The sequence below is a fragment of the Calidris pugnax genome, unplaced genomic scaffold (assembly GCF_001431845.1).
Source record: "Calidris pugnax isolate Ruff unplaced genomic scaffold, ASM143184v1 scaffold56, whole genome shotgun sequence".
In the NCBI taxonomy this organism is placed as follows: domain Eukaryota; kingdom Metazoa; phylum Chordata; class Aves; order Charadriiformes; family Scolopacidae; genus Calidris; species Calidris pugnax.
In genome coordinates, this window is record NW_015090839.1 from 13,813,811 (window position 1) to 13,828,758 (window position 14,948).

At 33.8% G+C, this 14,948-nt stretch overlaps 1 protein-coding gene across 2 annotated transcripts in view; it reads right to left on the reverse strand.

Moving 5' to 3' along the window:
• Positions 1-1,226: 1,226 nt before the first annotated feature.
• Positions 1,227-14,948, reverse strand: part of FMN1 (formin 1) — a 145,661-nt gene continuing 131,939 nt past the window's right edge. For both annotated transcript variants that reach the window (XM_014941926.1, XM_014941925.1), the window contains 2 exons: positions 11,915-11,999; positions 1,227-10,790 (listed from right to left, as the gene is read on the reverse strand). In XM_014941926.1, coding sequence (XP_014797412.1) covers positions 10,746-10,790; positions 11,915-11,999 — 130 coding nt within the window. In that variant the 3' untranslated portion in view covers positions 1,227-10,745. The remainder of the gene's footprint in view (positions 10,791-11,914; positions 12,000-14,948) is intronic.

Sequence of the window (14,948 nt, forward strand, 5' to 3'; positions counted from 1 at the left end):
CAGCTGGGGTTAAACCATGACAAGGTATCAATAGGATTCCAAGTAAAGAAGCTTATAACATCCATCTCTTCTGCAGCACACCATGTTATTGTCTTAAGGATCAAGAAACATTAAATAAGAGGAGGAAAAGAGACACACTGTCTCTAGGTTGGAGTGCTTCATCTTAGCTAATTGTAATTAGGATGATCTAACTCATTATGTACTTTCTTAACTGTTCAGTGCCTATCTAGATATTTCTAACATGTTCACCATTGTAGTATTTAAGCATCTGGCACATTTTCCCTATACCTATGTGTCTCCTTCTCTTCTACAGAAAATTAGTTGCAAACAGGTCTTCATATTTAGTTAATATCTACGTCTTGGTAATTACCTCTATTTGGCATCTCCAATTCATTTATGTAGCTGAAATCCTTGCTCAAGTTCTTGTCCAGTCTCAATGCAGTAGTCTCTTCTGTGATGAGAAATGCAATTTTTCAAACCAAAATCCATTGGTTTGATCATGCTGCTGTAGATTTGTTGAGTATCTCCACTGACTCCTTCTTTTAATCTGAGTAGTTTCTTTTGTTTTTCAAGGTCCTTCACAGCGTATCTTTGCTCTCACTCTCTGTTGACATGATCACTCCAACCTCTGATTGGCTAAGGATAATGATTTTCAAACAAACACACAAATGCTGCTCTAAGAAACATCTAAAATCAAATCACAGTCTTTCTAGTTTAATTTTTTTTTCCCTTAGAGGAAAAAAGAGGGCTCCATTAGAGCCCAAATATTAGTGTCTGGAGCCGTGAATGATACATACCTTTGAGATACTATTTTAATATCATTTTTGTGGGCACTATGCTCTAAGTGACTGAAATATATTGATGAGCTTGTCAATATTATTTGTTTGGAAATGTGATGAGTTGCCAGAAGTGGCATGAGAACTAAAGGAAAACCACATCCCCAGACATGTGTACAAATTTTTTCAGATGCACTGTCCCCTCGTGACGTTTATTAAAATACCTTCAACAAATTTACATCAGTGAGCTACATGTTTGAATTCTTCACAGATCCTCAAAATACTGTGTCTATTTTTAACAAGCACATTGAACCTGCAATATTAACTGGATCAGTAAGGCAGTGTAAATAAAAAATGTTATTTAGATAGACTTATTCAAACAGAGAAACCTACCGTATTTCAACAATATATTTTGCATAAAAATACAATTGATAAAATGAACAAAAATACTGAGGAGGAAAATATAGTCTTTTATTTACAGTCAACGGTTCCTTAAGAATTTAGTTTAAAAATAAATACTCCATTCCACTACAATATTTTTAACAAAGCTAATCATGTGCACATCTTGGTTTTGAGAAAATTAAACTTTCAGGTACGTAGTAGAAACACACACACATACACACACACATACAATTACAATGTAAAAGGGAGAAAAAAAGCACCTGAATCTATTTAGCTTATTCTTTTAAGACATTTATAACATATTTAGTCAAGAACTACCAAAGGAGTTTGATTCCTGAAAAACAAAAAACCTAAACCAAACTAATATTCCATTATTTTTGCTGTATATTTTGTGAGATGAAAAATGCCAAGTTGAGCTCAATTCAAATGACAGCAAATATATAACTGCTGAATGTAACATTCAAGCAAAACTATGATTTTATTAAAGCAAATCCCATATGGACATGAGAGACTTGAACCCTGTTATGTCTGTGAAACTTGCTAGGTACACAGAGAATATTAATAGCATTGCAAGAGAATTTGCCATTTTGCTACATCTTCAAAGAGAACTTATCCAGCCAAAGAGGCCTGTATTTTGATGTTTTTGAGTCACATGAAGAGAAGAGAGGGAAGAGTACCAACAACAATAACGTTCAACAGTGCAACTATTCAACTCAAAATGATTGGAAAGAAAAACATAAAAAAATTCAAAATAACTAAATGAAAGTTGAAAATCATACTATAATCCTACTAAAAACACTTTCCAGAGGCCAAGTCTGATTCTTCCCAAAATAATATTTCTCTGGTTTTGCTTCCTATAACTCCTGAATACGGTGAAGCTTTTAGCTTTGTACTTCAGAGAGTGATAGCTGAGTATGATGACAGGGGCAGCTCTCTTTTCTTGAGGCTGATATACCCAAAACCCAAAGTGTCATTATATTAAATAGGTATATTCAAAAAACTATAAAAATAATCCTATTTCTCCTGAGCAACATATTGCCAGCCATCAGCTGGGCATTCACAGCTTTGCTGAGAGCTCCTAAAAGAAACAGTACTTTTTACAACTTGTAAGAAAGAAGTCCTTATCCAATCCCATCTGGCACAGAGCATGAGCCTTCTCTTCCTTTGCAACAGATATCATTGACATTTTAAAACCAGTACACTATGACAAGAATGCATTTCATTTGACATAGCTTTTCTGAACTTGACACGTGAAAAACCTTACATTTCCTTCTCAAGTCTTTCCCTTTTCTGAGCTATATGCAGATGACAGTGTTGTTCAGGCTACAGTAGTTACAAGTGGTTGAGCATGCACACAGATTATTTTACTTGACTAGCCCTCAAGCCCCCACAGAAGCTCATCCAAGACAAACTAGCTTGATTATCTGATATAATATAATATTTTAATTAAAATAAACAGAACCAAACACTTAAATAGGCAGTTATGTGAGAATGGATTTCTTCAAATGAAAATCCACTAGAATGGAATAGTAAGCTTTATACTGTTTCAATGGCATTTTTTACCAACATTTTAGGTACATTACTGAGTCCTTTACTTGGCCCCTGGATAAATGATGGAAAATATGTATAAAATGTAATGCCAAAACACCCAGATACATCTCCCGTATCATACATACTTCTGGTCTGGAATCAAGCAGAAGTCGATTACAGCACTAAATGCACAAGTTCTGTCTCCGAATCAGAGAGACAGGCTTTCTTGAGGTAAAATTAGAAGTAACAGAAATACATGAAAACACTGTATTGATTGTCTAGCTCTTTGAAACTGAGTTGTGTTCAACTGAGGTGAATTGTTAAGGTGCAATTTGGGCTCAGTAAAGCCACATAAGTCTTTATTGTGGTTTGGAAGTTAATTGACCTCTTCTCACCCAATAGATGAGTTTTTCTTGGACCTTTAACAATCAGTTTGGTAACTATGTGATTTTACTTCTAATAAAAGGAGGGGAGCGGGGAATTCTAAGAATCGCTGAAGAAAAACAGTAACAGGGGAAGGAGTTCCCCATGCCAGTTTGCTGAATTTGAACACTACAGGGAATCTTTAAGGAATGAGATCCATGGCTGGACCTTCTAATTTCTTTACAGCCTTTCTAAAACACACTGCACTGCAACACAAAATGAATAACAGAATGAAAAGGAATCAGAAAAATGTTTTTATGGGGAATGAAAAGAAATCAGTTTTATTCCTTCACCTTCCTGTCAGATACGAAAGAAATTAGAATGGAACTGTGATGTCGTTCCATTTTGATTCATTACAAAATGGTATCTTTCCCCCCAAAATCTAGAAGATGCCCACACCACAAAAATTCATTCTAATACAGAGAGAAAAAGAAGAATGGCTTTTATCCAGTTTACAGTGCTTAGCTGCTAATGGCAATACATTCCTTAAACTATTTTACAACTAAGAAATAAGGATCAGGTGCTATACAATATATATGTTCATTTGCTGACTATTGGTGCTTCAAGCAGTAAGAAGTGCTATATTCTTTGATCTCTACACTGTTTCTGCAGTTTCTATAACATATTATCTGTGGACAGTTGCTCAGAATGAGCATTTGTCCAACTACAATGGAATGTATTTACAGCATGCCAAATGAGAAAATAAGTACAAGCTTGGTCCTGCTGGGACAAATTGACAAAATTCATCTTGTTGCAGGTTCAACTGTTGATCAGTGAACAGATATTACAGTTCCTCTTTCTAAAGTCACTTGAGCTTGACCTGTAAGGATGCTGTGCATCAGAGTCAATATAGACCATGAGTCTCAGACTCTGTCAGTACTCTTTAGGACTTTGAGCTTATCAACTGCATTACAGTTTAATGGGTATCACAAAAAAATCCCACCTGCCATCTTTAGGATTATTTTGTGGCCCAGTGTGCACAACTTCTAGTTGCAGTGAAGACAATAGTTATCAGTGATGACAGAATCTGACCCCATCACTTGGCCCTAGGCTACAAGTACTAGTTTATGACTTGGAAAGGCTGAGATGGTAGCAAAACACTTCTTACCTCTAGGAAAACATGAAGGATCCCAGAAGGACAACATTGGGAAACCTGAATACAACTGCCTGTCAGGACTCTGGTAATGCATCTCTCTTTCAACAGCTTTGGTAGTCAGTATTTTAGCGGTTACAGCACAATAAAAGAGTAAGAATATATAAGTGATTCTATTCATATTAAATAATCATACGAGAAATAAACACAGTAACACAGGCACAGAATGAAGTTCATATATGAATGCAAAATTTCTGAAATCTATAGAACCAAATTAAAGGATACACACAACTATACAAAATTTTGCTATTTTGGAAGTGTCTGCTAGCTTTTACTTTAATCTGGAAATATAATTATGAAATCTTTCCCTTTTGAAAACATATGGTCATTGACAGTATTTTCCAGTCTCCCTTCAAGGAGTCCCCGGGCTCAGGGAATTCAACTGCAGTGTAACTCCAGAGAAGCCATAATTTTAGGAATTGATGACGACAGCAAAGATGCCATACCAACAGCCTCATCCTCCATCCTCCAAAAGCTCCCAGAGCTCCAAAACCTTTTGAGGCAGATCCTACTGCAGAAAAGAAATCCATGTCCCGTACTGGGATGGTTCAGGATAATTTTCATAACCGGATTCCAAAAGAGCTTTTATTCAGTCCCATGACCCAAAATGTCCTCTATGGATATTTTTTACTGTGTTGGCCACAGGAATAGTTACATACATAAAACTACTTGCATATATAAGCACTTACACAATCAGCCTCTATAAAAAGGCTTCGCATTACCTCAATATTGGTTTGTTGAAGCTGAAATTGAGGTGATAAAGTATGAAATGAAATTAACCAGAAATATCTGATGAAAAAATAAAATAATGAAAAGATGACATCCAGCAGAAACAAACCACAGGAAATGCAATGCTGTTCTACATTATGGGAAAGCTTATGCTATTTGATAATGTCTTCTCAGGAAGGTGGTGTGTTCTGGGTCTAAGTTATCAGTTCAGTATTTTTACTTATTGCTTTTTAAAACAAATGTTCTCTTATACCCAGTGCTTACATTTTACAAAAAGACCCTAATTTAAAAGCTTGATTTTTATGAGGTATCAAACCAAAAGCATTTAAAGCCAGCAGAAGCTTGCCAAATTTACTGAAAATATTACAGAATTTAGGTGTACCACATTTCCAACAAATGGAAAAAAACCTAAACATCCATTTTAGTAATGCTTCTAGGAAGACTTTTTTAATTGAAAAAATTGTAAAAAGAAAAAAAAAAAAAAACAAAAAAACCCCCCAAAACCAAGAAAGAAAAGTTCTTGCAGGCATTTTGAAAAAAAACCAACTTGCAAACCCAAGTATTTTTGAAGAGTTCTACCAATTTTGCTTGCACAACTTTTGAACTTTAGATCTCTAAAACACTTGCATAAAGTTATTATGGTTCAAACCCTATTGAGCAATGTAAATATTTGGTAATGAAATTAACAGGTCATATCTAATTATTCACTAAAAGAGAGACCATTACTTAAATTTTGCCTCATGTTACCTGTACCCAACGTAAACTCCCTTGTGTATGCTTAAACCTTTGACAAATATTAAGGAACTAGGATTTCTGTGATTCTGGGATTTCACATTGGGCAATCCAAAATGCCAGTTCTCTCAGACCTAGATTGGAAATCTCTAAAACAGTGTTGAACTCCTGAGTACATAAATTTTCTATCTTGTAAATACCACAAGACGCATTAGACTGATATTAATTAATAATTTGAAATACAAATATTTATAATTTGACAATGGTTTCCTGCATTCTGTTGTTCTACACCACACCATTTGTGATTGATAGTTTAAAATCACAACAAAGAACTCTTTGAGCTTGGATAAGAATATTTCATTACAGCCGAGAAAAAGAATATTTTATTAGGTGTTTTAACATACTTATTCTTAGATTTTTCTGTCTAGAGGAACTGTTTGAACTGGTGAGTCAATGGATATGGCATGCCACTTAGGTACTGAGTCCAATAATCTGTATTAGACTACACAAACCTTTCAGAAAGATGTTCCATCCTGATTTGAAAGCATCAGAAAATGAGGAAACCACAACTGACTTTGCTAACTTCTTCCAGTGGTTAACTAGCATCATTACTAATAGTTTGGAATTTATTTCTGATTTTATTTTTTCTGTTTTTCATTTTTGTACTGTTTTTGTTGTATTTTTCCTTGTTGGCATAAGGAACCATTTAGTTCCTAGTACTTTCTCTCTTTGAAGTAAACTATTTACTATAATTGTTACCCTTTAACTTTTTATTTTCTTTACATTTATATGCAAATACATAGGCTTATCTTAAAAAGAAGAATGCCAAAGAGAACTGCAATTCCTGAAATTCACTAACTGGCATTAATAAATTCTAAAGGCATTTAAAAAAAAAAAGAAAAAAAAAGTAGAAAAGGAAATAAAAAAAAAAAAAAAGAGAACCATAACAATATTGAACAAGACCAAGAGAAGGCCAAGAATGAGCAAAAACCAGGTGGGTATGATTTTCTGAAATTATAAGCTTAGGCTGGTACCTAAGGAGGTGGATTTTCAAAAAAAAAAAAAAACCATCAATGCTGTAATGAGATGAATATTTCTAACTTGATTGAGTGTTTCTGAAATTCCACACCCACACAAGATTAAGGCATACATTTTTACGATATTGACCTGAAGCAAAGAAGAAATAGTATTACTAAATGACAGTCTTCACTGTACACAGTCTTCCACTGCCCCATATTCATCAGCTAGGAAAGGTATTTAGGTCTAAGAAATTGCTAACAATTTACTGGAAAATCAGGGCAATAAAAACCCTGTATGTCCCATGGAAAACAAATTATTTTATTCATGTTCCATGTAGAAAAAAATTAAGACTGCTCAGAGATACTCTGGCTCTCTCTATCTGGTTGGAGGAGATATCCTCAGCAATTCAGAAAGGTTGAAATCCTGTGTAAACTTTATCCTTCCTAGAACTGCTTAAAGTATTAAATTATTTTTCTCTCTGCTTTCTGAATATTCCATCCATTAAATTTTTTATATGTACAGAAACTGAAGATCATACAGTTTCTATTTTGCTGCAAAAAATATTCTAAGTTAATTACAAAAGTATGATATTATTCAATCTATACATTTACAACCCTATAATAAAGCACATGATAAAACATTTACATGAGTTACTCATGGCAAAACACCTGGGTAGTTTTCATAGATTATGAAAAACATAATGAAAATATAATTTATATTCTCAAAATACCTCAAAGATGCTAAAAGGTCATTCATTTTAAAATCACTAAGTGGTACTGTTGTAAATAAGGTAAAGAGCACTTAACAAATTATTTACTCATCTAAACTGAATTCTTCCTAATAATTTGGTTTATATATCAGTAATGTATATACTTTTACTGATTAATAAGCATTTGCTGAGTAGTATGGGGTTTAATAGTGCTTTGCTTCACAGACTTTGAGAAGCTTGGCAATAATAGAAGAGTTGAAAATGAAACAAAACAAAACCAGAAAAAAACCTTCTTAAGCCACATTTACTTTATAGTCACAGGAGTGACTTCTATGTAGTGTAGAGGTATTTAAAATTACAATGCCCATAAAATTGTAACTGTCTAACTATTGCTGTTTGGCTTAATTTAGTCCACTCTTTACTTTTACTTCGTTGACAGCAATGTAGAGATGGACCAGAGACTTCTGTTCCAACTTTTTATTTTCTTTCTTTCTTTTCTCCTTCTTTAATTCCCCCCAAACTAGAAAGCTCAGGGTAAAGTTAAGCACCAAACTTAATACAAGCTTAAAACATAACTTTTGGTGACACTCGGTGCCCCCACAATGAATGCTGGTTGATGACCACTTGTTATGTCTGCAGTGCCTAAATATTTCAGAATTAAACAGCTTACGTGGATATGTAATATCTGTTAATGTCTCTTCTCTAATACAACATTTTAGTTAAGGTCTGCAGGTGTAGCATTATCACTTCAATCACTGTCTGAAGACACTTCTGGGTATCGCTAAGAGTGCAAGTGTGATAGTTAGTTGATGAATTTCACCCAAGAGTCTTAAAGTCTTGATTAAGAGAGTGAATCTGATAGTCTAGGTGAATTTTTTTTTTTCACTTAAAAATAGTTGAACTAGTAATAGAGTATTTAAGTCATGGGTGAAGCTGGAATCAGAATCTCTGTCTTGAGAGGAAAATCAGTACAACTGAAAATGAGGAAGAAACAATGTCTATGTAAGTTTTTGAATCTTCTGAAAAAATAGACTAAATTCTCAAAACTTTGGCAAATTGGTAATCTGAAGAAAAGAATTATAAACCTGATCAAGGAATGCTTTACATCAATAATTTTAATTTTAATCCCTTTTATATACATTTTTCAACATTTCAATTTGAACTGAAAAATAAAACTTCACATTTAGAAATTTTGAAACATGATATTCCAATAATTTAAAAACTTTTTTCTATAATATATTTCTAATGAGAATTTTCAAAACCAATCCTTTTTCACAATCAGTGCTACTCTTGTTGATTAATATTTCAAGTAAAACATTTCATTGAAAAATATCCGATCAAGTCAAACAGCAATATACACTATCTCCATGATAGATAGAAAACCTATCAAAACTCAGTGGTTGTTTGCTTAAATACTCATCAGAATTTACTTGCTTGTTGTTGTTCTTTGGCTTTTATATGCATTATTGCTCCTGTTTATCACTAATAATATTGGAAACAAATGTACTTTCCTATTTGTTGGAAGACATAAAATCTTTGGAATTTATTTCTCTACAATGGGCATAGTCAAACTGCTAGTCAGATTATTTTTGCTGATATATTATTGACTGCTTTTGTAAGAGTTATGGTTATACATCTTAAGTATATCTGCAGCAGCTGGAAACTCCAAAAAAATACAAAGGAATCTTGATTCCCTTATTTTTATTTATGCAGAATTTTAGCAAAACTGCAGGTCAATTCACAAATGGGAGTCTCCACAACTGATGCTTTCTTTAATAAGTGTAACACTTTTACAGATGACTTTGCCTTAGGTTTCATCACAGTTTCTCTATCTAATTTGCTGTATGGGTGACCCATGTCTGTCTCAGGTAAATTCTTTCCAGCTTCTAAGAAAAGGACTAATATCTTCCCCCATTTCCTTCTTGTACTTTTTTGGTTCACCTAATTTTTCTTCCTAACCAAATTCAGACACCATTATCATAAAGAAGGGGATTTCTGTCTTATGAACAGCAAGCAGAAGCATGTTTTCTCCAGTTTGTCGTTCCTATTTATAGGCCGTTACCCACTTGGATTTAAAAATGACTCTTCTGTTTTACCTGAAATTAACTTCTGCTTCAAGATGTCTCCTTCTAAGAGTCCAAATACCTAAAATACAGCAAGAATCTCAAACAACAGGGGCTTTTTTTAAGGCTCTGCTACCTTATGGGCAATGGTTATAATGTTACAGGAGGAGAGCGAGACACTTTTATTTCTTCCTCAAGTTTTACTTATTAAACTATTTATATATGTATGCTGGACATATTCTTCATACAAATATAGGGTGACAAGAGCAGGCTGCATAATATATTTTAGAGTGAGATATTCACTGTTTAAAAGAAAGCTTTCAATAGAATCGAAAGCCAGAGATTTAATGGCAAATGTGTAACTGCATGGAGACATATTGTTATATTTTAGTTCAATGAATAATGACTAAGAAAACCATCATTTTATGGAACTGATATTTTCAATATATACTGAAATAAAAATATACATTTTTATCATTTTTCTTTTGAAGCCCAAAATTTAGGAAATGTTAGGTTAAAACCATAAAAATAATGAATCAGTTATGCCATCAATCATAAAACTAAAGAATTTGAAGCTATTCCTTTTCATGTGCAAAATATTGTTTCCATTTCAATGTATGGCATAAGCTGAAGCTTCTATAAAAATATTTATAGTAAAATACAGCATAAATCTATAATTACATTTAATCAGTTTTAGAAAGATGTATCCAATACTTAGACACTGTAAAATTATTTAGAATCAGTCAATTTTACCTCAGTTACTGCTGAAGTAATGAAAAGTATGATGTAATAGTTTTTTGTGAGCTGAATGGCGTATCTGCTCTCATCTACACAAAGCCCTGTAAATAACATACAGGTTGTTAGTCATTAATTAACTTAGCATCCACAATGCTCATTTTAGCTCTTCCATATTAATGCATTATGCACAGAGTACTTTAAATAACCATTAAATAACTAGATGCATTTTAAGCAGTGTAAGGAAGAGTTACAGAAAATAATTTTGACTTCTCATGTAAAAACCTTCTTAGAATTCCCTCCACTAAACATATGAACCCCTCTGAAGGAACTGAAAAGTCTTTAGTGGATTGTCTTGGAACAGATCAGCAAAGCACAATTTGGTATCTAATATAAGGTGCTCCCTTGGCCATGGGTGTAGTAAAGCATCATGCAAGGTATGAAGTAACCCTATCGTTTTCATCTTTCTTCTTTCAGTTGGCAGTCACACTGGCTTCTTTTTGACGTAGTCTTTCTTTCTGTTAAAGAAAAAGAAAGAGGTTTATTATCATACTTATCTGTAATTTTCCATCTCTCAAGCTGTCATGGACATTTGGTCTAGAATTCTGAGAAGTACTAAACAAGTCACAGTAGATGAGAGTTTTCTTTATTTAAAAAAAAATTAACACCTGGAGCATTCAAAGAAAGTTCCTTGGAACTTGGAAAGTTCAAGGGAAGTTCTTCCTCAGAACCAGTTCATTACTGACTGCAGAGAAACTGAGCTTGCTTCAGCTACACACTTGGTCAAATACTGTGTACCTTTAAAAATACGCAGCTCTGTGAAGACCAGTGCAGTGGGAGAAAACCAGACACATTTCAAATGCATGTGAATCTAATACCTTCTCTTGTCTGGAATGGTTTCTGCTGACATAAAGGCTCTAATTTAGCATTAGCTAGATTATGTTGTTTAATAACTTCTTCCCAAGCAAGTGCAGTCATTCAAGTCTCTGCCGCCTGTCCTGCAACCGTTATGCTCTGCTGGGAATGGAAATAATGTACTAATTCCTTCATGCACATTTCCTTTCCTTAGTCTCTTCCTTCCCAGTTGGAGGAATGCTGATCTAACCTGTGTGCCATGCACACAGACAAAAAACGTTTTATCTACAGTGTAAATTATGAGTCCTCTTTTGTGTTATATCAAAAAACCTGGGAAACAGCAAGGAATAAAATGGGGATTTAATCCCTTCTACCATTATTCACAGAGCAAACAAGATTTTGTAGAAAGTTTTGAAGAAAACTACACACTCAGCCATTGGACAAAGGAATGCAGTGAGCTTCATTGCACTACAGAGCATGGAAGAAAATATAAGAGAGTTCAGCAGAAGGGGGGAAGAAACCAGAAAAACAGCTCTTAGCATATTTTTTTATCTAAAATAGCAGAGTCGTGCTTAGGCACAACTAAACAAAGTTTTAAGCTTAACTGCTGAATTAGGATAAGACATAAGCCTAAAGATTTCTCCTTGGGAAGAAAACCACTTTGCTACATTCAAACTAAGCATATTGTGTCACACTTCAATAACAGAAAAAACCCAGCATTATTCTGAACAGCAAGAATAGTGTCACAAAACCCCTTCTGAATGTCATACTGGGAAGCAAATCATACCAGGCTAGCTGTAGGATTGATTTTCTTCGTTTCCACTTTCTTCTCTGCAGTTAACTTGCTTACCGATTGCTGAGCCATTTTAATTCTGAAACAAAATACATAGAAAAGACATCATTAGAGCCAAGGAAATTAAAGCTGTTCTGGCTCTGCTTGGTATATACTCTAAGAACCATCACCACTAATTTCTTTTAGACACATTAGGCCAGCAAACTGCTATTACTATTCAAAGACACTTAATAATGTACTAAAAGTAGATCAGAGTACAGTTTTAGAGAAAAACAAAAGGAAACGGACAGTCTGCCTGTACTGGTCACCAGGCAAACAACTTCTCTGTTCTTGCAGGATCTGGATTTTATAGAGTATCTCTCCCACCAAATAATCTGCAGTGTCAAAGCAAGAAGATATTCCACTGAAAAAAAGCAAAAGCTACCTGGCTCAATCTTAGTTGTATATATAGAGTATACTATTTTAGTAGGCCATTTGCCAGGCTACACATTTATTTCCTCTGAAAACGCTGAAATGAAAGCATTTGCCAGTTTTTCCTTAATGTTTTCCCCATTGCTTTACATGGAATTGACTGACCAGCCTCATTGATGGGGTGATAAGAGGAGAGGGAAATTGAAGGGGTTCTTGTCTAGGGGTAGTTAAAGCTGTTGTGTGTGCAGCTACAGACCAGTCAGCTGAAAGCACTATTGAGATAAGGGGAAAGAAGAACACAGATCTCATTCTTCAGTTTTTGCCTTTTGCTCTTAGGGTCTTGCCTACAGAACCCTTGTTTCTGTGGGGATTTAACAAAAAGAACGCAATCAGAAGTTTAATCAAGAAGAAAAGGAGAAATAGAGAATTTCACAAAAAGGGACTTAACTGTCCTCTTACAGACAGTGGAAAGGACAGGGAAAATTATGTGCTAAACAGTGACAAAAAGGAAAGAAAATTCTTGGCACTCCTAATACAGGATCTCTCCAGCTATCAGTGCCTTTAAAATGCTGATGCCATAAACACCTACTTTACAATTCTATATGAAAAATACAGAGGGAATGAAGTTGTGAGTGAATTTTTACAAGCAAGGAGAACTCAGCAAACCAATTTTCACTAATGCACACCAAATCAGTCTTTTACTATAAACAACACATTTCTTGGCACTCTTGAACTGAAAAATTCTACTTTCTCCTCCTATTTAATTTTTTCCACTGGCAGAAATAATTGCTATGGCCAGTCAAAAAGTATTTAAAATACCATGTCCAGTTCAAACCACTTTCGACACACTCAATTTTTGAGGAATTTTGGAAGAAAAGCAGAAAGGAAAGTGGATTATAGCTGCAATTACTGATGTGTACTTCCTTGCTGTAACACTAGCAGGCAACTAGATTCTTTTAAAATTATAGAACACATTCATAAGTTCGTTGTTGTGTTTATCAATGCTCAGTGTTGGAAACTAAAATTCCTTCTCTGAGCTATGTATTTTAGAAGCATCTGCTGGGTAGATATTGGTGTTGTCTCACTTTCCAGTGCTTAAGAACCGGAGGAAATAGTTACACTACTTTCAAGTAAACTTATTTTCAACATTGTTTAGCTACAACATTGATTCAAGCTGTAAGTATACCCTAAAAGACACAAATATGAAATTATTATTGTGTACATTTAAAAATATAGCATAAGTCTCTTTAAAACTTAATAAGTGTTTGCTGCTTCTACAGGTAAACAACTAAGCGGTAACACATCATTCCATCTTTTCAAAATTTTTTGTTAATCAGCACAGTTTACTACTTAATGATGGATGACAGTAGCCACTTGACAGAATGCTATTCTTCACAGCTACAAAGTTTGTGCAAAGATGATGATGTATTTCAAGTGACAGTATTCAGGTTCAGCAGAATCACACCGAGGGATTAACTTTTAAACTCTTTCCTAGTTTGAGCATGTTTTCTTTTAAATCACGTTCCCTTTGGTCCTAGGAGTGTTTTCTGATGAGTTTTTAAATGTTTACAGTACATATTTTCATCTGAAGGCAGAATTCTAGCAATTATAAACTTTTAGACTTATGCCTGTCACTGATTTAGGTCTAGCTGTGTATTCTATTCCAAATTTGCACAATTCCAGGAAACCTGGATTTTTTAAAAGTAGAGTGCATAGTTTGGAATACAAACTAAAAATAAACCAGCTCACTAACATGATTTGAATCATGTGATATTTGGCTCATAAGAATGAAAGATTAATTATATGTTACGCTTTGGTCTCCTAGGGAAAAAAGCCATCACTTTACTAACATATGAATGATAAGATTAGCAGGCATTATCAGAAACATAAGTGCATAATTAAAAAAAAAAATAATTATTTGGGATTTTTTTAAATCATATGGTTCAATTTTAAGAAAGTAGTTAGTTCAATGACTACATTAGTGAAGCACCCATGCTGTAAATGTGCCTTATAAATAAAAATAATTCTTTGTTAAACATGAGCAGGATACTACAACTGGCTATTTTGTTTGGAAACACTATCCTTGAAATGAGAAAAATGAAATAGTATGAAAACTATCAAATTCAAAATCATAAAATTGACTAACAGCAAAACTCTAATCTTTGTAATTTTTGCCATTATTTTACTTTCATCAAAAAACCTCTAGATATGAATACACAATTTTAATTGTCCATTAAAAGCTATGACAGCCTTCCATCAAAACTAAAAATCTTACACAATACTTTCTAAAGCATATAAAGTTGAATGAATGCACAACATTTGACTGAGTCTGTTACTGAAACAGGTAAGTAAAAACAAACAAATCACTCACTTAAATAATTATTAACTAGCAACTAGAGAAACCCTGTTAATTCAACTTAGGTATGGTTCTTCTCTGTTCGCTCCATTTTTTTGCTAGCACCTTTCTTTAGCACAAATAGAAACAACTTCCCATTTGTATAAATGTAGCATAACTTGTTTGAAAAGCTTCTCATTAAAATGCTAAAAATTAGAAGTATATTCAAAATAGAAGTAAAATTAGAGATGAATACGGAACAGAAATAACAAAACTACAATA